Source organism: Mustela putorius, unplaced genomic scaffold, assembly GCF_011764305.1.
Source record: "Mustela putorius furo isolate JIRA1106 unplaced genomic scaffold, ASM1176430v1.1 tig00000095_pilon_pilon_pilon, whole genome shotgun sequence".
Classification (NCBI taxonomy): Eukaryota; Metazoa; Chordata; class Mammalia; order Carnivora; family Mustelidae; genus Mustela; species Mustela putorius.
In genome coordinates, this window is record NW_025421280.1 from 20,664,320 (window position 1) to 20,687,910 (window position 23,591).

The window sequence follows — 23,591 nt, forward strand, 5'->3', positions numbered from 1 at the left end:
TAACTCCTGTTAATTACTTATAATTAATTATTTTGGAGCTTCTTGGTCAAACATGGGGGAAATTTTTTTTTTAATCCTAAGTGTACAGTTTTTCCTCTTTGGTTGTTGGGAATCCTCAGATGGGTATGGTCAGACAGCAGGGTGAGAATCATGTTTATTTTCAGTCAGTTGAGTGAGTATGTTCTAAGGGTACTTCTCTTGTTTGTCCATAGGCATTCCTTCACAGAAGATCACTATGTTGAGTTCAGTAAGCATTCTCAGGATCGGGTCATAGGTACAAAAGGAGATATTGCCCACGTAAGTACTTAAGAATCCACTGCTTTCAAGCTAATTATGCCCATTTGTTTATACTCAAAGCTTCTGGACTGAAGGAAAGTCTTAAGGGCAACAACAAATTGTCTAATGATACTCTTTTTAAATAGAATCTAGCAGTGTAATAAAGTAGTTCTAAGCTACATGGGACCAAACATGAACTAATCTGGCAACTCGGGAGAGATGTCATTAGCATAGCAGTTATTTTCAAATACTTAGTTTTAGGTGAAATGTAAGTCCGTGCCTCTATGAAGCCTCACCGGGGAGACAGTTAATAGAGAAGCAAATATATGGTATGTTAGATGTCGGTGCTGCCAAGCAAAAGAAGCAGGGTAAGAGGTAGGAAGTGGCGGTGGTGGTGTGGAGGACTTGTGTGTTTTATCTAGGATAATCAGTATCACTGATTGGGTGATTTGAAGGAAGTGCGGGTGTCATGTAGCAGTCTGGGAGGAAAGTGTTTTAAGATACAGGGAATGTCAAGGGAAAAACCCTTACTTGGGAAGTGGGAGAACAGGTCAGTGTCAGGAAAGGGGGTGACACATATCATAGTAGCATCTTACAGAGTGTTGTTGGCTGTTTATTTGTATATAAACTTCTACTGGAAGTAGACTTTTCCTCTGAGATGCAGATACTGGAGGGTAAGCAGAGGACACATGATTAGATGTAAAGTTCCTGAAGTGTGATTCTGGCTTCTGTGAGAGAAGCAAGAGCAGGCCTTCCAGTTAGAATGTCGTGTCAGCATAAATGTGAGGGCTGCAGCGGGCCTGGGCCCAGGTGGTCATGGTGATGAGAAGTGATAGAGCTGGGCCCTGGGATTCTGGACACATGCAGTTTGTTATTCTATTAGACATTCAAGTAGGGAATGTCTACAAAATGGGAGTTCAGGAGAGAGGTCTGGGATAGGAGATACAAATACAGGAGTTATCTACATGTCGGTAGTCTAGAGCCATGAACCTGGATGAGATCATTAAGGAGGCTAGGGAAGAGAACTGTGGGGACAGTCCTGGCATGTGCCAATATTTCAGATTTGCCACATGAGGAGGGTCTTGGGAAGGAGACCAGGGGGAATGGCCAGTAAGGGAGAAGACCTTAGGAAAAAGATGTGCCACAGAAGGTGAGGGAAGATTCTTTTGAGGAATACTTGATCAGCTGAGTCAGAAACTATTGATGGGTATGTAAGATGAGAATTGAGAGGTACTGTTGATTGAATAATATGGAGCTTACTGTTAACTACATGAGGAGCTAGTTCTGTGCACCAGGGTGACAGTCTGATTAGAGTAGGTTCATGTGAGAACAGGGAAGTGGAGACAGTAGAGACAAATTTTTTAAGTGTGTTTGTTGAAAAGCAGAATTGGGGTATAGTAGCTTGGAAAGGGGGGTGTGGGGAATATGGGAGTGTGAAGGCAGGGTTTCTCTCAAACTTTTCATTTGAAAATATTGAGATAAATAAAGTTGAAAGAGTGAAAATATTGAAATAAATAAAGTTGAAAGGGAATATGGGAGAGTGAAAGGAGGGTTTCTCTCAAACTTGTCATTTGAAAATATTGAAATAAATAAAGTTGAAAGAGTTGAAAAATATTGAAATAAATAAAGTTGAAAGAGTATATATTGTGCATATACCTACCACCTAGATTCAGCAGTGTAATGTTTTGCCATTTTCTGTCTAAATACGTATGTTTGTGTTTCTGAATCATTTGGAAGTTGCAGATATCATGACATTTTATCTTTTGAGTCTTACAGAATGCATATTCTAGCAATAAGGACATTTTACTGCATAATCACACTCTATTACCAAATATAAGAAAATTATACTAATTCCCAAATATCATCTGATATCCATTTCATACTCAGTTTTTCCCATTGTTCCTGATATGTTCGGTTTCAAATGCTTTTTGTTTTTTTTGAACCAGGATCCAGCCAAGACTCACATATTGCATTTGGTTGTTATGTCTCACTAATGTTTTAAAGCCAAGAACCATTTCTCCAGTTTTCATGACACTGACTTTTGAAGAGACCAGGCTAGTTGTCTTGTCCCATGATCTCGATTTGTTTGTTTTCTTGTGGTGTCTCCTTATTTGTTCCTACATTAAAGGAGGATTTTATTTTAAAAGATTGGGAATATTATAGCATATGTGTAAACTGATGGGAAAGATCTGGTCTCTGCATGGGTTGCACATTGTAGACTTTGGAACTTCTGGTTTTGCAGGGCTAAAAATATTGGGAGATTTTTAAGGAGAAAGGTATTTCATTGATGCCTTTTTCCAAAAAGTGGCCCTTTTAATAGTATCCCATGAGTAATTATTGGTCAGTCCCTATGAATTTCTCCATTTCAATCGTAGAAACATTTTCTGTTTATTGAAAGAGGGGTAGGGGTAGAAGAGGGTTTTCGTATCTATTGCATTCTTCTCTTTTCATTTTCTTGTGGGAAAGAGACTTTTCAAACCTTGAATGGGAACCAAAGCACTTAAACTTTGCTTGGATTGGTATAGTCTTCCTGCTTTTCAGATATTTTACAATATTAGGGCTTTCGTGATTTTGGTGGAATTTGGAAAGCATGGAGAGATATTTTTACACAACTTCTCGTGAATTGTCAATGGATGGATTGGTCTGATTTTTCTCTTCCCACCCCTTCTTCTCTAAAGATTTATGATATTCAGACTGGCAACAAGCTGTTGACTCTGTTTAACCCAGATCTTGCCAACAACTACAAGAGGAACTGTGCCACCTTTAATCCTACAGATGATCTTGTCTTAAATGATGGCGTCCTCTGGGATGTCCGCTCTGCACAGGCCATCCACAAGTTTGACAAGTTCAACATGAATATCAGTGGCGTTTTCCATCCGAATGGACTGGAGGTCATCATTAATACTGAGATTGTATCCTTTATACCTGTGTCTTACTTTCAATTTGTTAGCTGCTTTTTGATGCAGAAATTATCTTTCTACCAACATCCCGTCAAAGTATCCACACAGGTAATAATTTGGTGCCTCTCCTTTGACGTGTTAGTTAATCTATTAACTAAATAATCAATTGCTAGATATAAGAGCAAGATGAAGTGTTGCTATTGAGAGGATGGGAATTTGTGTTGCTTTCATGTATAAGAGGATACCATAGGAGATTTTCAGGGACATTATTCTGTAATATACATTCTACATGCTTTTGTTTTACTTGGAAAGCATTTTTATTTTAATTCTTTTAAAAAAAAACTTACCTTCAAAACATTCATATCTCACACTGAGGGGAAAAAAATAATATTTCAGAATTTCCCGTGAGGTTCCTTAAGAAATTTTGTATAAAATAATTTTCCTTGACTGCTCTCCTCCTAGTGGGATCTTCGTACTTTCCATCTTTTACACACAGTTCCTGCTCTGGATCAGTGTCGTGTGGTGTTTAACCACACGGGGACAGTGATGTATGGAGGTAATAAACTTTTTACTTTTCTACATTCTTTTTCTTCCTTTTTTTCCCCCTCATTAATTTGATACTTTTGGTTTGGAAATGTCTCTGAAATGTGAATTGGAAAACATTTGAAGGTTGTAACATAAAAGACAAAATGAGAGCACAAATGGTGACAAAGTTTGTTAATGAAAATAATGTTGATTTAGGGTAAAAGGCCTCCTACTTTGAAGATAGCAAGTAAATCTTGTATAGAAAGAAATTTCTTGCATTAATTTCCCATCTCTGTCATCAGCCTCCCAATATCATTATGAACTTGAAGAATCTTTGCTTTTGTGGTCTTGTGATGTTATAAGTCTGTAGCTGTAACACTTATTGAGAGCTAGAGGAGAGGTTGAGGATACTGTTTGGGGTATGCAAGGAGGATGCACTGAGAGGAACGAACTAGACAGAGTGGATTTACTGCAAAGAAACTGAAGTCTTGATTGTCCATTAATATTTCTGCACTTGTGAATAGGGGATGTTTCTGATTTCTAATAGTGTTTTGCTCCTTGGCTACCTTTCCCCTTTCCTCCCCATTAGCTATGCTGCAGGCAGATGATGAAGATGACTTAATGGAAGAGAGGATGAAAAGCCCTTTTGGATCATCCTTTCGAACATTTAATGCAACTGACTACAAACCTATAGGTATGCATGAAGGAGCAGACATTGTTCATTTTGTCCTGTTTTGGTTTTCCTTATTTAAGATCCTCCCTTTTCTGTAATTTTTCACTGAAAGGCTGAGAAGTTATGGAAATATATGTGAACAGTCACCTTGAAATTCCTTTAGAGGAAAAGCTGGTTTTAAGGTCATAGCAAGAGTCCAGTCCTGAATCTTGTCACATTCTGTTTTCCAGCAACTATTGATGTGAAACGGAACATCTTTGACCTGTGTACAGACACCAAAGACTGCTATCTTGCTGTCATTGAGGTAAAGGGAGCCGGCAGAAACCCTGCTGTTCTGATCTTTAGGATCATTTTCAAGTTATACAACAGGCATTTTGTCTGATCTAAGTTACGTTCTAAAGTTGATGCATTTCTGAAGGTAGTTATTGATAGCCTACTCATTTGATGGGGAGATATGTATTGTAAGAGAAGTAATAAAATCCCAATATAAAACAATGTGGACAGTCTGTCCCATTTTCTAATTATCTCGGGTTCACTGTTATCCCTTTCTTAGAGGAGTCTGAATCTTGCCAGAGCAAGATCATTCATTCCAAGGATGGTGGTCTCTCTTTTGCTTGTATCCCTTGCTCTGGGATCAGCCTTCTCATCTTGCTTTCTTTCCCTTTCTGTGTCCCAGGCATAACATTTTCAGAGTTAGTTCAAGAATTTTGGGTATCAGAAGAGTCAAGGTGCATGGGTGCCAGTCCTAACTGAGATGTAGATGTGGGCCTTCTGAAAACTAACTGCTCTTCATGCATTGAGTATTCTCTTTCAGAACCAAGGCAGCATGGATGCTCTGAATATGGACACAGTGTGCAGGCTGTATGAAGTGGGCAGGCAACGTTTGGCAGAGGATGAAGATGAAGAGGAGGATCAGGTCAGTAGTCTTGGAGATATCTTGTTGCTGAACAATGCTTTATAGAACAATATCTTATGCTTTTCTTTTTTTGCTATAAAGATTTTTTAATATCAGCCTTTGTTCCCTGTTGGCATATTGTGCAGGTGTATCATCCATAAAATTACTAAAATAACTAAAACTCAGGAGAAGGCAGATATTTGTTGCTATAAACCTTTAACCCTAGTACCTGATGGTCCTGTGAGTTCCATTTGTGGATTAATTAGCAATCACAGAAATTGTTTTGGAGGTTTCCTTGAACTCACTTTTGGGACCAGTGCCCTGTGTGGTTTCAGGATGAGGAGCCCCCATATTCTCAGGGTCAGTACAAAACAGAAAAGTCAGCCTGCTGAGATGGGTCCTAGAAATGGCTTAAGCTTTATAAAGGTCTGGTTTGCATTTTCTCAGTTTTATGGTGTAGTCTCTTTTCATAGTAATGGATTTGTAAGTAAAGGTTTTGACACTTTTGGAAATTAAACATTTATTAAATGTGGGTAGATAGTATGTCTCACAGAATCTTAGTCTTTTTTTCATAGAGGATTTTAAGTTACGGTCATATTCTAGGTGCTTGCCTATGTGGTGTGTCAGTATCCGTTCTGAGGAGTTTCTTAAACTTCTGACTTTCAGCAGATCTTTCCTGTCAACTGGGGTCACACCACATTCTCTATGCATAAAGCTCTTATAAACATCCATGTATAGGCTTTTCTGTGGACATAAATTTTAACTCCTTTGGGTAAATACTAAGGAGTGCTGTTGTTAGGTTGTATGGGATGAGTTATATTTAATTTCTTAAGAAAATGACAAGCTTTCTGCCAAAGAGGCTATATAACGTTTTGCATTTTTACCATCAGTAAATAAGAATTCTTGTTGTTTCACATCCTTACCAGCATTTGGTGTTGTCAGTGTTTTGGATTTTGGACATTCTAATAGGTATGTAGTAGTATATATCACTATTTAATTAAATTAAAAAATTAATAGACATTCCTTTAGTTGAACAGTCTCTACACATAACCAAAATGTGTCATTTGATTTTTTTGGAGTAGGCAAGAACTAAGGTCTTTCAGTTTTATGAGCCTGATACAAATGTTTTCTGAAAATGATTTAACTGAACCAGTTGACACCCTTCCTGATGGCTGATACAATACCAAAAGGAAGGAGACTTTCTCCACAGTCCTTCTGGGCTCCTCCCCCATTTCAGGAAGCTTCTTTCTAAGTGGAAGGCAATATTGTTATTTTAATTTGCATCTCCCCACTGGCGTATCTTGTGGAGCATTTTTCCACATGCTTATTTGCCATTTATAGGTCTTCTTTGGTGAGGTGTCAAAGCCATTGGCTTATTTTTAAATTAGGTTGCTTGTGTTTTTGTTGAGCTTTAAGAGTTCTTTGAATACTTCGGCTAATAGTATTTTATATGATAATGTTATTTTCAAATATTTCCTCTTAGTTTGTGGCTTATCTTCTCATTCTCTTGACTGTGTCTTTCACAGAGCAGTTTTTGTCTTCATGAAGTCCAGCTAATCAGTTATTTCTTCCATGATTGTACCTTTGAGGTTACATCTATAAAGTCTTCAAACTCAGGGTCATCTAGATTTTCTCTTGTTATTTAGGAGTTTTGTACTTTCGCATTTCACACTTAGGTCTGTGATTCTTATTGAGTTAATTTTTCTGAAGGGTGTAAGTTCTGTGTCTAGATTTATTTATTCTTTTTTTTTTTTCTTATAAATGGCCAGTTTAGGGGCGCCTGGGTGGCTCAGTGGGTTAAAGCCTCTGCCTTTGGCTCAGGTCATGATCCCAGAGTTCTGGGATCGAGCCCCGCATTGGGCTCTCTGCTCCCCCGCATTGGGAGCCTGCCTCCCCCTGTCTCTCTGCCTGCCTCTCTGCCTACTTGTGATCTCTTTCTGTCAAATAAATAAATAAAATCTTAAAAAAAAACCTGTCCAGTTTAAGTAGCATTTGTTGAAGACTTTTTTCCCATTGTATTGCCCCTGCTTTTTTGTTGAGGATCATTTGACTATTTGGGGTGGTGGAGGAGGGCAGGAGGAGAGGGAGAGAATCTTAAGCAGGCTCCATGCCCCATGTAGAGCCCAACAGAGGGCTCTGTCCCACAACCCTGAGATGACTTGAGCTGAAATCAAGAGTTGGAGGCTTGACTGACTGAGCCACCCAGGTACCCTCAAATGACTATTTTTATGTGGATTTATTTCTAGGCTCTCTACTCTTCTGTTGATCTGTCTATATTCTAAAATACCTCACTGTTTTGGTTACTGTCCCTTTATAGCAAGTTTTGAAGTTGTGTAATGCCAGTCCTCCAACTTTGTTCTCCTTCAGTATTGTGTTGACTGTTCTGGGTTGTTCTCTTCTGTTTTCTTTATATTTAAAATAAAAATAAACTTTTTTTTTTTTAATAAAGATTATTTGTTTATTTATTTGGTAGAAGAGACACAGTGAGAAAGGGAACACAAGCAGGTGGAACGGGAGAGGGAGAAGCAGGCTTCCCACTGAGCAGAGAGCCCGATGCGGGGCTCGATCCCAGGACCCTGGGATCATGACCTGAGCTGAAGGCAGACATCTAAAGACTGAGCCACCCAGGCGCCCCTCCATATAAACTTTTGAATCAGTTTGTTGATATCTGCAACATAGCTGCTGGGATTTTGAATGGGAGTGCCTTATATTTATTTATAGATCAGTTTAGGAAGATCTGACATCTTGACAGTATTGAGTCTTCCTGTCCATGAACATGGACTCTCTTCATTTATTTAGTTCTCTGATTTCTTTCATCAGAGTAATACAGTTTTCCTCCTACAGATCTTTTACATATTTTGTTACATTTATGCCTAAGTATTAAATTTTGAGAGGTGGTGCTAATGTAAGTGACACTGTTTTTAATTTTAGTTTCCACTTGTTCATTGCTCGGGTGCAGGAAAGCTATTATACAGGAAAGATTGTGAATTACTTTTGTGTACTGCAGCACTGCTGTAATTGTTTAATTCAGTTTACAGTATCAGTTCTTTGGGATTTTCTGCATAGTCATATCATCTGCAAACATTGACAGTTTTATTTCTTCTTTCCTAGTCTGTACCCCTTTCCCCCTTCTTCTTACCTATTGTATTAGCTAGGACTTCCAGTATGATGTTGAAAAGTAGTGATCTTGATTCTGACCTTAGCAGGGAAGTTCTCAGTTTCTCACCATTAAGTATGGTGTTAGCTGTGATTTCTTAACAGTCCTTCATCTGGTTGAAGAAAGCTCCCCTCCATTCCTGTTTTATTCAGAGTTTTCAGTTATGGGTGTTGGGTTTTGTTAGTCTTTTTCTGAATCTGTTGATGCGATCTTTTTTCTATAACCTGTTGAAGTAATGAATTAAATTAATTGATTTTAAAATGTGAACCATCCTTGCATAGTTATAATACATCCTATTTGGTTGTGGTGTATAATTCTTTCTATACAGTGTGCAATATGATTTGCTAATATTTCATTGAGGATTTCTACATCTGTGTTCATGAAAGAGGTTGGACTGTATTTTTCATTTCTTATGCAGTAGTCCCCCCTCCCTCCCTTCCAGCCCCCCATTTATAGTTTCACCTTCTGTGGTTTCACTTTCCATTGTTGCAGTTAACTCCAGTTTGGAAACAGGTGATCCTCTTTCTGATGTATGGTCAGAAGGTCAGTAATAGCCTGCATCACAGTGCCTCATTCACCTCACTGCATCTTACCATGTAGGCATTTTATCATCTTACATCGTCAGAAGAATACAATCAGATTTTGAAAGAGAAACCATATTCACATGTTACTAATTTCTTACTGTGCCTAATTTATAAACTAAACTTTATCATAGGCATTCATGTTTAGCAAAAAAAAACCCTATATGTAGGATTTGGTACTATCCTTATTTTCAGGTATCCACTGGGGGTGGGTGTCTTGGAACATATCCCTGTTGAATAAGGAGCGGGGTACTACTTTAATGTCTTTGGGGTTGGTATTAGGATAATGCTGGACTCATATGATGAATCAGAAAGTATTTTATCTGCTTTTGTCTTCTAGAAGAGATTTTAGACAATTGATACACTTTTTTATGTTTAGTAGAATTCATCAGTAAACCCATGTGATCCTGGTGCTTTCTGTTTTGGAAGGTTATTAATTATTGATTAAATTTCTTTAATAGCTAAACACCTATTCAGATCATCTGTGCATTTTGGAAAATGGTGTCTGTCTTTCAAGGAGTTGGTCTGTTTCATCTAGGTTATCAAATTTGTGGGCATACAGTTCATAGAATTCTTTTTGTTTGTTTGTTTGTTTTAAGATTTTATTTATTTATTTGACAGAGTTCACAAGTAGGCAGAGAGGCAGGCAGAGAGAGAGGAAGGGAAGCAGACTCCCCGCTAAGCAGAGAGCCCAATGTGGGGCTCAATCCCAGGACCCTGGGACCATGACCCGAGCTGAAGGCAGAGGCTTTAACCCACGAGCCGCCGAGGCACCCCTCATAGAATTCTTTTATCATTTTTTAATTTAAAGATTTAATTAATTAGTTTTTTTTTTTTTTTGAGAGAGAGGGAGAGTGCTCATGTGCAAGCAGGGAGAAGAAGCATTGGAATGTGGAGCCCAATGTGGAGCTTGGTTCCATGACCCTGAGATCATGACCTGAGCTGAGCTCAACTGACTGAGCCACCAGGTGCCCCAGAATTCTTTTACCTTTTTATTGTCCATGGGGTGTATACTGATGTGTCCTCTCTTTCATTTCTGATGTTAGTAATTTGTGTCCTCGTTTTTTCTTAGCCTGGTTAGAGGCTTACCAATTTTATCGTCTTTTTTTTTTTTTTAAACATTTTATTTATTTATTTGAGAGAGAGCAACAGAGAGCTTGAGCAGGGGAGGGGCAGAGGGAGAGGGAGAAGCAGGATCTGCACTGAGCAGGGAGCCTGACACGGGGCTCCATCCCAGGACCTTGGGATCATGACCTGAGCCCCCCAGTTGCCCCTAATTTTATCAATCTTTTTAAAGAACCAGCTTTGACTGCATTGATTTCTCTATTAATTTCCTGTTTTCAATTTCATTGATATCTACTCTTGATTTCTCTTCTTCTCTTCTGCTTGCTTTGGATTTGATTTGCTCTTCTATTTCTAGTTTTCTAAGGTGGAAGCTTAGCTTAGACAAGCTATTCTTGTCTAATAATATGCATTCAGTACTGTAATTTTCCCTCTATGCACTAGTTACCTTGCACCCCACAGATTTTGTAAGTGTGTGTTCATTTTCATTTAGTTCAAAGCATTTTTTGAGATTTCTTTGACTCATGCTATTCAGAAGTGTGTTTTTTAATCTCCAAGTATTTGGGGTTTGCTAACTATACTTCTGTTACTAATTTTTAGTTTAATGCCATTGTAGTCTGAGAGCAAATATTATATGATTTCTATTTTAAATTTGTTAAGGTGTGCTTCATGGCCCAGAATGTGTCTATCTTGGTGAATATTTCATGTGAGTTTGAGAAGAATGTGTATTGAGTTGTTGGACAAAGTAGTCAATGTATGTCCATTATATTCAGTTGATAGGTGGTTTGATCACTTCAGCCATGTCCTTACTGATTTTATTCCTGCTGTATCTTTCCATCTCTCTCTCTCTCTTTTTTTAAGATTTTATTTATTTATTTGAGTGAGAGAAAGAGAGCTCAAGTGCCCAAGCTTGGGGGGAGGAGCAGAGGGAGAATGACAAGCAGACACTGTGCTAAGCTTGGAGCCTGATGTGGGGCTCAGTCCTAGGACCCCCAAGATCATGACTTGAGCTGAAGTCAAGAGTCGGATGCTTAAGCCACTGAGCCACTTAGGCAGTCCCTGTATCTTTTCTTTCCTGATAGAGGGGTATTAAAGTCTCCAGTTACAGTAAATGGATTCATCTGTTCTGTCAGTTTTTGCCTCCTGTTTTTTTTTTTTTTCCTCCTGTATTTTGATGCTCTGTATTAGGCATGTATATGTTAAGGATTGTTATGTTTCCTTGGAAAATTGACTCCTTTATCATCATATAATGCCCTTCTTTATTCCTGATAACTTTCCTTGGTCTGAAGTGTGCTTTGTCTGAAAATAATATAGTTATCTTGACTTTTTAAATTCATGTTAGCATGGTATCTCTTTCTCCATGCATTTATTTTTGAAATGTATGTGTGTTTTTATTTAAAGTGGGTTTCTAGTGCACAACATGTAGTTGGTTGGGTCTTGTTTCTTGTTTCTTTTCTTTTTTTTTTTTTTAAACAATTTATTTATTTATTTGACAGAGATCACTAGTAGGTTGAGAGGCAGGCAGAGAGAGAGGAGGAAGCAGGCTCCTTGCTGAGCAGAGAGCCCGATGTGGGGCTCGATCCCAAGGACCCTGAGATCATGACCTGAGCCGAAGGCAGAGGCTTTAACCCACTGAGCCACCCAAGCGCCTCTGCGTCTTGCTTCTTGATCCACATGGATAATGTCTTTTAATTGATGTGTTTGGAGTATTGACATTCCCAGTGATTATTGGTATAGTTGGCTTCATTTGTGTACTTGCTACTGATTTCTCTTTGTTGCCCTTGTTTTTTGTTCCTGTTTTTGTCTGCTACTCTTTATAAGTGTTTTGTGGTTTTAATTGAGCATTTTTCTAGGTTTCAGCTCTCTTCTTTGTTAGCATATTAGTTATACTTTTTTTTAGTAGTTCTCCTAGAGGTTGCTATATATATATACCTTTACATGTAATCCAAGTCCACTTTCAGATGACACTACCTCTTTTGGTAGTACAAGTACCTTAAGATAGAAATATCCTAATTTTTCTCTCCTTTCCTTTGTTTTATTGCTGCCCTTCATTATATTTATGTATAAGCATACATAAGCATATGTGTGTGCACACACACACACACACACACACATAATCTTATATAATCACACGTTATTGGTGTTATTTTGGATAAACTGTTATTATCTTGTACAAAGATCCATTAAGAAAAATAGGGGCGCCTGGGGGGTCAGTTGGTTAAGCATCTGCTGTTGGCTCAGGTCCTGATCTTAGGGTCCTGGGATTAAGCCTGAGTCCGGCTCCCTGCTCAGCAGAGTCTATTGCTCCCTTTCCCTTTTGCCCCTCCCTTCTGCTTACACCCACACTTGCTCTTTCCTCTCTAAATAAATAAACAAATTCTTAAAAAAGAAGAAAAATAAAACGTTTATTCGACCTTTACTTTTTCCTTCTCCACTGCTCTTCTTTTATGTAGATTGGAGTTTCTGACCTTGATCATTATCCTTCCCTCTGAAGAATTTCTTTTAACATTTCTTGCAAGATAGGTCCATTGGCAACAAATGCCCTCAATTTTTGTTTGTCTGAAGAAGAGTTGATTTCTCCACTTTTGAAGGATACTTTCATAGGATAAGATTATGAAATTCTAGGTTGGTGGTTTTTGTCTCTCAACATTTTAAGTATTTCACTTCCCTCTCTCCTTGCTTGCATTGTTTCTGAGGAAATGTGTGGTACCTCTGTAGGTAAGGTCTTTTCCCCCTCTGGCTGCATAAGGATTTTTTTTTTTAATCTTTGATTTTCTGTAGTTTGAAAATGATGTACCTATGTGTAGGTTATTTTGGGGGGCATTTAACTTACTCAGTGTTCTTAGAGCTTCCTGGATCTGTGGTGTGGTGTGACTTTAATTTTGACAAAATTTTCAGTCATCATTGATTCAAATATTTCTTCTTCTTCTCATCCTCCTTCTTTTTCTTTCTCTTCTTCTTCTTCTTTTGGGGGGGGAAGAGAGAGGGAGAGCGAATCTTTTTTTTTTTTTAAAGATTTATTTATTTATTTGACAGAGAGGTCACAAGTAGGCAGAGAGGCAGGCAGAGAGGGGTGGGGGAAGCAGGCTCCCTGCTGAGCAGAGAGCCCGATGTGGGGCTCGATCCCAGGACCCCGAGATCATGACCTGATCATGACTGAGGCTTAACCCACTGAGCCAACCAGGTGCCCCAGACAGAGAGAATCTTAACCGGGCTCCATGGCCCAGTGTGGAGCTCAACGTGAGGCTTGATCCAACAACCCTGAGATCATGACCTAGCTAGTATCAGGACTCTGAGGCTTAATTGACTGAGCCACCAAGTTGCCCCCAAATATGTCTTCCGTTCTTTTTTTCTCTTCCTTCTAGAATTCCTGTTATGAGTGTGTTACACCTTTTGTACTCATCCCACAGTTCTTGGATATTTGTTCTGTTTTTCAGTCTTTGTTCTCTCTGCTTTTCAGTTCTGGTGGTGTCTTTTGAGATATCCTCACACTCTGAGATTCTTTTCTTAGCTATGTACAATCTACTAATAAAGCCCATCAAAGCCATTCTTCATTTCTGTCACAGTGGTTTTTTTTTTTTTTTTAAGATTTTATTTATTTATTTGACAGAGATTACAGAGAGGCAGGCAGGGGCAGCAGGTGAGGGGTGGGTGGGAAGCAGGCTCCCTGCTGAGCAGAGAGCCCGATGTGGGGCTCAATCCCAGGACCCTGGGATCATGACCTGAGCTGAAGGCAGGGGCTTTAACCCACTGAGCCACCCAGGCACCCCTGTCGCAGTGTTTTTAATTGATTGTATTTCTTTTTGGTTCTTTCTTCAGATTTCCATGTCTCTGTTCCTGTTGCCTTTCTCTTCTTGCATGCTATCCAGTTTTTTCATTAGAGACCTCCCTTAATGTCTTGATCATGGTTGTCTTAAATTCCTGGTCTAACAACTCTTGCCATATCTAGGGCTGGGTCCATTGCTTGCTCTGTCTCTTCAGACTGTGTGTTTTTCCCTTTTGTAGGTCTTGTAATTTTTTTTTCCCTAAGATTTTATTTTTAAGCAATCTCTACACCCAGTGTGTGTATGATGACTGGGGTTCAAACTCACAACCCAGAGATCAAGAGTCATGTGCTCCTATGACTAAGCCAGACAGGCGCCTGTAATTTTTTTCTTGATAGCTGGATATGATTTGCTGGATAAAAAGAACTGTCAGTTGGCCTTTAGTAATGTGGTGGCAAGGTGTGGGAGAAGGGAAGTGTTTTAGTGAGTCTGTACCTCTGTACTATGAACTTCACACATGGTTTTGAGTTTTTTCCATCCCCTTTTAGAGGGACAGGGTGGCTAGAGTGGACTGGAGTTGTGTGTTTTCCTTCCTGATGACTGGGTCCCCGAGGAGTTTTTCTCTCTCAAGATTTATCCTCAGAATTGTGTCTAGCAATTTGTGAGTTTATAGTTTAGGTTTCCCAACCTTGGCACTGGTACCTATGGAGGTTTATCCTTTTGGGTTTATGCTCTGACTAGTTACCGTTTTTTGCATTTTCTTGTTGGTGTCTCCAGTTTTGGGGGCACTGGTGTCCCAGTGACCCCACTCTGTCAAATCTAAAAAGAGTTGTTGACTTTTCAGTTTGTTCAGTGTTTTAAGGGTGGTGACTTTCAGCTCACATGCCACACTGGAAACCAGAAGCAGTACCATGGGTTTTTGAATGCTATATTTATTCAAAAGGACAGTTAGGCTCTAGAGTTCAAAACCACTTCACCTGGGGTACCTGGGTGGCTCAGTCAGTTAAGTGTCTGCCTTTGGCTCAGGTTATGATTGCAGCGTCCTGGGATTGAGCCCCACATTAGGCTCCCCACTCCATGGGGACTGTGCTTCTCCCTCTCCCTCTGCCTGCTGCTCCACCTGCTTGTATTCTCTCTGTCAAATAAATAAATAAAATCTTAACACCCCTAACCCCCCCAAAAAAACCCCCAACAAAACACTTCACCCCGTGATTCTAGGCGTTCCCTAGTGTGGAAGGGGGTTGTTGTTAATGCTTTCCAGTGCATGGCTTAGAGGGTCCTCCGTGATCTCTTTGGTTCATGGGTGAGAGGAGCTTGTATTGTTTAAAGCTCATGTGAGTTCTGAGATATGGGTAAAAGGGAGAGTTCTGCAGAAGGATACTTGAGAATTTTTGTTTTAACTAGGCTCCACACCTAGCGTGGAGCCCAGTGTGGGGCTTGAACTCAAAACTCTGAGTTCAAGTCCTGAGCTGAGATCAAGAGTTGGACACAACCAACTGAGCCACCCAGGTTCTCTTTGAGATCTTTGGTTTATTCGTGACATGGATCTTCATATTTTCTTGAGTGCTGTACTGTTTAACTTGTACATGTTGGTAGTGTTTCTTGGTAGCAGAGCTTGTAAATGGTATTAGATCCTCCAAATGTCACGTGGTTGCCCTGGTTTGGTTTCTTAATAGTGTCTGTTCTTTTATTCTTGTGGCCTTTCGTTACCTTAGTCACTCCACTCCCTTAATGCACACTCTTTTCCACTATAGCTGTCATGAAACATGATGTACTTTATCCTTGAACAGATATAGGAGATGATGTTGTTGAACTGTTTGTCAGTATATTACAGTGGTACAGACCATCTTGTCCTCTGGCTTCATTCATCGCTACCCTTGTCACTTGTAGATCATTACCACCTATCAGTTGTCTCAGGCTTCTTGGATGTTACATGTTGTACTGTAAATCTGAAACAAGAATTGGGTTTAAGTTAATTATCAGCACCATTATTCCTACCCTCCTATATCCTTGCAGTTTATAAGGGAGTGGAAATAATAGTCTTGAGACTGTGACCTGTGGTCCAGTCCATGTCGTACCCATTGTCTTTGAGGAGGAGATCAGAAAAAGAGAATCTGGCATTGCCCTAGACACCTTGGGATCTGGAGGGCTGCTGTTCTTGGGGTCAGCCTCATTCTTCTTGCAGACATGAAGTGATGAGAGGTGAATTTTCTCATGACTGGCTATGGAAACAGGAGACAACCATAGAGGAACAACTTAAGAGAAAGGACTTCTTGATTCTTCTCTTGTGCTTCTGTTTACCTTGCCTTTTGGAGAGGTTAAACAGAGATTAGAAAGGGGCATGGGTACAGTATTTGTTAGGACTTCTATATTTGTGGTGCAGGAAGGAAAAACAGTGACTTTCTTGTCATGGACAGCCGAAGTCTAGAGGGGCGGGCTCAAGAGAGCCCTAACGAGTGGTCCTAGGACCCAGTCCATGGAAGAACCTAAAAGCTTCTAGCTGGGAGGGAACTAGGTGTCTTTGTAGGCAATGTAGGTAAGTTAGCATTGCTTCTGGATTTTAAGGCTTTTTTCATTACATACTGACACCACTGTACTTAGGGATTATCTGGTGCATTTCATATTTAAAGGATCTCCTTAGAGAACTGGTTTTACTCTTAAGCCCTTGGCATTTTGATTTTGATTTAGAGGTGTATTAGTGGGATATACCATATCTGTCTAAGCACATTTCCTTTGTATTCTGATTTCTGTTGATTCACACATCCTCCTGGAACCTTGCAGTAGTGTTTGCAATATTTACTATCTCCATTAGATTTCTCTCTTCCCTGTGCCAGCTTGATTTTATTTTTAACTTACTTTCCTTTGTGTGCTTCACCTAATTTTAAAATTAGAGATTTAATTTTCTTACAAGTCATTTGCCATTCAAATTTTGTCCTAGTCTAGATATCTGCTCTCAGGTCTTCTCAGATATCCCAGGTATGACTTATATGGCTCAGGGATGCTACCACCTGTGACTGACACCTTTGAATTTGCCTTTTCACCTTAGCAAAATAAAATTAGAAGTATGAATGGTCAGCTGCCACCTGATGAAATGGTCCAGTATAAAGTGCCTATATAAATATATATTTATTTAGAAAGCTTTATTGAGATATAATTTACATACCCCAGAAATGGTTGTCTTTTACCCTTATGTTTTAGTAAGTTTGGAGATTAATAAGAAGGGATGAATGGAATCAACATATTGTTGAATGAAGACCTATATGATGTATTTGACATCCGTAAATATTTGGTTCCTAAGTTTGCTAGTTTTCCAGCCTTCAGGTGTTTGATGAAAGCAGAGATAAGCCAGTCACTTATCAAAGCTCATATTATCCATTGGAATTTTGGTATTTGTAGGAAAATTATAAAACCAAAGATCAGTTAATTTGATCATTGTTCATAGATTTTGAAAAGGCAGTACATTTCAGTACATTTCAGCTAATTATAGTTAACCTTAAATTAAAAAAGCAAAAACAGAATAATGCTCTCTTTTCTCCACTCCATTTTGGAATTTGGGACACACTGTCTGCTGTGCTTCCTGTGTGTTCTCCACTTCCTAGAAGTGGATGGTAAGAATCTTTACTGATTACACACCTCCTGTAAGCCTGGACATTGATTCCTGAAAGGTCGTTTTCTCCCCTCTAAATTTTTTTTTTAACTTTTTTAAAAAAAGATTTTATTTATTTATTTGACAGAGGAGAGAGAGAGAGATCACAAGTAGGCAGAGAGGCAGGCAGAGAGAGAGGAAAAACAGGCTCCCCGCTGAGCAGAGAGCCTGACGTAGGGCTTGATCCCAGGACCCTGAGATCATAAGGCAGAGGCTTAACCCACAGAGCTATCCAGGCGCCCTCCCCTTCCCCCGCTAAATTTTTAAAGTATCTCTGAGTTAGATTCTGTCTGTGAGGAGAAAAATATAAGTGTTTATGACTCTGAAATGAGCTTTTACTGATTGTTAACACCAGGAACAAGTGTCAGAAGGAGAAGCAGGAGTTCACCTTTTATATAATATGACATGTTGAATGAATTGTCAAGAGAGTATGCTTGGTTTTTATTATTTATTTAAAATATTTATTTACTTGAGAGAGAGAGCACAAATGGGGGGGGGGCAGCAGGCAGAGGAAGAGGGAGAAGCAGGCCCTCCACCAAGCAGGGAGCCCTGTGTGGGGCTTGAACTCAGGACCTTGGGATCATGACCTGAGCTGAGGGCAGACGCTCAACTGACTGAGCCATCCAGGTGCCCTTAGACTCAGGTTTTAATTACATTTTTATAAAGCTATCATAGTTTTTAGATTAACAGTTCTTAAAGCATGACCAGAGGTTTGTTTTTCTAAGAGGTTGGTTGTATTTTTGAAGGTAATATAAGCTAGAAACTATTTCTCTTGAAAATGAGACATGTATTCAAGAAGAATTTTGAATGGTCTAGAAACAAATGCACTAATTAAAAAAATCAAATTATTTAAGTCCTAGAGAACAAGACAGTTGGATGTAGCAGAGAAGGTCAGTGGATTACCTGGAATCAGCTTTTTGGTTCTGTCACTGGGAGTCTGTGGCTAGGGTATATTACAGAAAAGGAGAACTTTAGAACCAGAAGGTACTCAGAGGACATCTTCATTAGGGTTGCCTTCACAGTTCCTGGGCAAACTTTCTGAAATTCACCTGGGTGAGCTTCACTTAGAAAGGCTGGTTCTGTCAGCCTGGACCCTGGGTGAGGTTTAGGAATATTTTGGAAAACTTTTTCCCAGGTGCTTCTGATGATCACATCTGAGAAGGAGCCACTGATTGAATTAAATCACCTCTTTAACAAGAAATTGAGTTTCACGGAAGTTGGCATTAGATCAGTAAATAGTGCTTCTGCTGTATTTCTGGAATAAGGGCCATGTTGATGGAGCTCCTGGGGTTTTGGATCTGGAAATGGATAAGACCATAGAGAGCTGGAGAGACTGGAGACGAGGAAGAGAAAGGGAGAAAGTGCGTGAGGAGGGAGCATTCGTGAGGGTAACGGGAGTAGACAGGAGGGAGTCCTGGGGACCTTACATTTCTGGGAAACAGTAGTGAACTGGCTGTGAAGCCACTGGAGTAGGAGATGTGAAAGATATGTGAGATTTTCACCTGGTAACTGGGAGAAGTATAGAAGTTGCTGGCTTTAATGGTGCTTTGAGTTCAGTTTTAGAATTAAGAGATTTTAAGTTTCTGTGGTACAAATGGGTGGAGCCGTCTGAGAGTTCAAAGATTCAGGAATTAGTGGAAATTATGAAGGCAGAAATTAAAGTTGTAGGAACCTCTGTGCAAAGGAGATCCGCAAGAGACCAGGTACAGATGAGCCGCTGTGGAGGCCAGGATTGTTATCACCAGAGAGAAGCCCCCTGGTTGGCCTCCAGGCCTGCCTGTTCCTTTAGGAAGGTTGCAGTCCTTGTAACAGGAGCAGCAAACTTTTGTTGAACACTTCGTGTATGCTAGCTAGTTTCCAAAGAGATTATTTACATACATGCATGCACATTTTCCCCCCTTTAAATGCTAACAACAACCCTATGAGGCGAAGGAAATCATCCCTAAGTCAGTTATTGTATCAGTAGAGTTCAGTGGCAGCATCCTGGCTCTGGAGCAAACACTGTTAATTGCTGCCCTGTGGAGTGCTGTGGGCAAAAGCCGGACTGTCCAGTGTTGGGAGAAGAGAGAGTGAGGGATTGAGTGAGCAAGTGGTGGTGGGTCCCTGGAGGTGGGGAATAGGGTTTGGGTGGAAGCAGTGTGGAGCCTGTGTGGATGGGAAGTGCTTAGGTTATGGCAGCCTGGCCCTCCTCAGAGAAGAGGAGAAGCCAGTGGGGAGAAGGGTGAAGGTGGGTGTGTGGGAGGTGTGGTGGGTGGCTGAGGTAATAACATCTGGAGAGGACTGTGGCGCAGAGCATGAGTGGAAGGTTGGCTTCCTACTCAGACCTGGGTTAAGTAAGGTTTAGATGTGGAGATGGGACCAGAGGGCAGCTGTGGGAGCTCGTGCCAGTTGACTTCTTTGTATAGGAGGGGATTGGGTTGGTTAATCTGCAGGGCTTTGGGGCTTTGGACAACCATGAAATTGGCTTAGCAGTGGAATTGGGAAGAGTTTTGGTATTCTTCCTATAGGAGAATTCATTAGAAGTTCAAAACATCCTGGCCCTGCGTTCCTCTAATTCTGTTTCCAAGGCCTTAAATTCTTAGAGAATTTTTTAAAACCCCATTATATTCCTAGATCTAAAACCTTATTTAAATGTTGTTTGAGAGGGGCGCCTGGGTGGCTCAGTGGGTTAAGCCGCTGCCTTCGGCTCAGGTCATGATCTCAGGGTCCTGGGATCAAGGCCCGCATCGGGCTCTCTGCTCAGCGGGGAGCCTGCTTCCTCCTCTCTCTCTCTGCCTGCCTCTCTGTCTGCTTGTGATCTCTCTCTGTCAAATAAATAAATAAAATCTTAAAAAAAAATGTTGTTTGAGAGGATTCTGGATTTTAGCAAGATTTTTTTTTTCATTAGGTAATCATTTCTAGTTTGTTTTTTTTTTAAACCACTGTTTGACCACTTTTTAAATCTTTAGATATGAAAGAAAGGGGTTCATGTTGCCAATCAGGTACTTAAACCAGCAAAGAATCCTCCTAAAATTACTTCCTAGACTCTCTTCTGAGTTCAGCTACAGAATTAGACCCTACAATATTTTGTTTTCCCTCCCTCCCTCTTTCTCCTTTTTTCTTTCTTTCAAGTTTTTTTTTTTTTTTCTTTAAATCTGAGAGAGAGAGCACTACAGGAGGGAGGGACAGAGAGAGAGAGAGAAGCAGAATCCCCACTGAGCAGGGAGCCCAACGGGGAGCTTAATCCCAGGACCCTGAGATCATGACCTGAGCTGAAGGCAGATGCCCAACTGACTGAGCCACCCAGGTGCCCCAGATTGTACAGTATTTTGGACAGATCTTGTGAGTGCGTTTCATGATTCAGGTTTCAGATTTAAAATTTAGAAAGTAAGTTTATGGCCATATCCATGTGTAACAAAATACATGTTAAACCAGTATTGATCATTAACCATAGAGTTTAAATGATGGAGTGATTTATTTTACTTGAGATTCAGGTAGAGCCTCCCCTTCTAGTCATTTCCCTTACCTTGTCATGGTCACATAAATTCTCATGGTCTTCTAGGATGAATATATATAAACTATTTCTTCTACTACAAAATTAAGTAAAGGTTTTGAATTCGTAGTCTTCTGGAAGAATTTGGAACGTTTTCTGTAGTTCAGAGCTCAGACCCTGATTGACGTATTTTTCTAGGATTTCTTTTGAGTTAGGACCTTCTTTGCATTTCTCTTGGATCAGGTAGGCTTTGGTGTTTTTAGAAATGAAAAAGAATGGTTTTCCTAAATCTGTTGGCTAAGAGATGTCTGTTTGGACCACGTAACCTGTTACATACCTACACAACTGTGGACCTTTAAAAGTTATGGGACATTGAAAATTTATGTTAATTGCCCAGGTTCTCATGCCATGTAATTGGCAGAGCTAGGATTCTAACCCAGGTGTGTTTGATCCCAAAGCCTGGGCATTTTCTCCTGTCCCACTCTTTAAATAATGCCATATGTGTAATCAGTAACTATGTATTTTAGGATCAAAACTAAAAATAAAAAAGTTATCTTAAATTCGAAATGAATAATTATATTGTCCCATAGAGGCTTAAGAAACACAGGGCTTTGGATACTTTTTTCTTTAATGTACTCGTTTTTAACTGTGGTACTTTATTAATGGATTAGAACTAATTTTGGTCAAGGCCATGAAAATATGCCTGGAAAAAAGAGGCAAAAATTGTAATCTGGTAAGCACTTTGGATTTTTCCCTGAATCTTGACCCTTCTCCCTTTTTCCAATATTTGTGTGAGCTGATAAGCTTGTAGGGGTTAAGGAGCTTGTCTGTGTCTCAGTTTGTCATCACTGCCTCTAAGCACTGGTAACGCCTTTCCAGTAAGTGAATACTTAGTAGCCATCTGTATGGAGGAGATAATGTGGCCTAGGCTGTAGAACATATGTATTTTCATATTCAAGCATCATATGTATTTTCATATTCAAGCATGTGCAAGCTGTGGTCTAGACCCCAGACACTTCTGTACAAGTCTTAGGTTTACTGAGTAAAGGGGTTAGTCTTTCCCATGTAGCTGCTGGAAATTGTTAAAAGTCTTAAACAGCATATCAAAAAGTCTCTAAGGGGTGGTTCCAAAATTATCAAAAGTCCATAAAGGCATGGCTACTCTAATAAATATGAGTGTACTTTATATTATAGCTGATGAACACTAGTGGTCAAATAAGGACAAAATTTTAGGTTTTATTTGATTGGCATGCAGCAACACTTAAAAATGTATTTTACGCTATATATATATATTTTTTCTGTATACGTTGGGCTTGTTCTTTCTTAACTTTCATTAGGCTGATGTTTTAAATGAATTTTATATTTTATTATTGCAGGAATTAGAATACTTTTGCTACTCGCAAGGTTGGCACTTGGTGTTCAAGCAGAAGGAAAAGTGAATGATGGTCACATTTACTTGGGAACACCTGTTATCCTTATCAAAACAGGGGTCTTTATTTCCTTTCAACAGGAAAGAACATAATTTGGATTCTAGTGCAAAGTTGAAATTTGTGGCAGAGGCTAGAATGTACCCTTTCAAAGCCCAGGGTACCCAGAGCCAGAAATATATTTCATTAGGTTTTTTTGGTAGTTTTCCTGATTTTGGAAAGATCTCTTAAGAATGGAGGGAAGGACGGTTTCTCTAGCATACTTTGTGTGTGTTTTCGTGTGTGTGGCTTGTAATAGAAATTGTAGATACCTGTTAGGTTCTGTATTACACAGTCAGTTTTGTTGGACATTTAGATCATTGGATACTTACGATAGGGCTGTTAGAGATTTACTCACTTCCTTGGTTATAAGATGAAGGGCAAGACCTTGAAGGGCTTTGGAGCTAACTCAGCAGCTGTGTGCTTCCTCTGTCTTGTTAAAGCATTGCTTTTATGTTCCAGTGGCTCAACTGATTTCACTTGGCTTGGTTGATACAGGAGAAGCGAGAAGAGCTCCCTTGGTTTTATTAGTTATTTAGGAATCTAAAATATTGATGGCTGAGACATCTGTGAATGAATTTTGTGTTTTCTTGGATAAGGACTGTGTGACCAGTAATGCCTTTGTGGAGTGACCAGTAATCCTTGTCTAAGATGTGCTTTGAGTATCTTGAGGAACCTGTGTCTGTCTCGATCTTCATTAGTAATGATCACCTAGATTATCACTCTTTACTGACAGTTTCTCCCCAGTCCTTTGGGAAGAAGGAAAAGACTTCCCATGTGGCCCACATGGGTTAGGTCTCTGTGTTTTTTCCTAATGGACCTCATGCTCTCTTACCAGGAAGAGGAAGAACAGGAGGAAGAAGATGATGATGAAGATGATGACGACACTGATGACCTAGATGAGCTTGACACTGACCAGTTGCTGGAGGCGGAGTTGGAGGAGGATGACAACAACGAGAACGCAGGGGAGGATGGGGACAATGACTTTTCTCCCTCTGATGAGGAGCTAGCAAACCTTCTAGAGGAGGGAGAGGATGGGGAGGATGAAGACTCTGATGCAGACGAGGAAGTGGAACTGATCCTGGGGGACAGTAAGTCTAGGGCCGACCCTGAGGCTGAGTCTTGGCACCCAGGGGAAGGTCCCTTCCCTATACTCTCCCAGCAGGCAAGCCCC

The 23,591-nt window shown here is 39.9% G+C and overlaps 1 protein-coding gene across 2 annotated transcripts in view; it reads left to right on the forward strand.

Moving 5' to 3' along the window:
- Window positions 1–23,591, forward strand: part of DCAF1 (DDB1 and CUL4 associated factor 1) — an 82,405-nt gene that overhangs the window by 53,802 nt on the left and 5,012 nt on the right. For both annotated transcript variants that reach the window (XM_004780117.3, XM_004780115.3), the window contains exons 17-23: window positions 213–297; window positions 2,955–3,188; window positions 3,639–3,732; window positions 4,291–4,395; window positions 4,605–4,678; window positions 5,189–5,290; window positions 23,256–23,508. In XM_004780117.3, coding sequence (XP_004780174.1) covers window positions 213–297; window positions 2,955–3,188; window positions 3,639–3,732; window positions 4,291–4,395; window positions 4,605–4,678; window positions 5,189–5,290; window positions 23,256–23,508 — 947 coding nt within the window. The remainder of the gene's footprint in view (window positions 1–212; window positions 298–2,954; window positions 3,189–3,638; window positions 3,733–4,290; window positions 4,396–4,604; window positions 4,679–5,188; window positions 5,291–23,255; window positions 23,509–23,591) is intronic.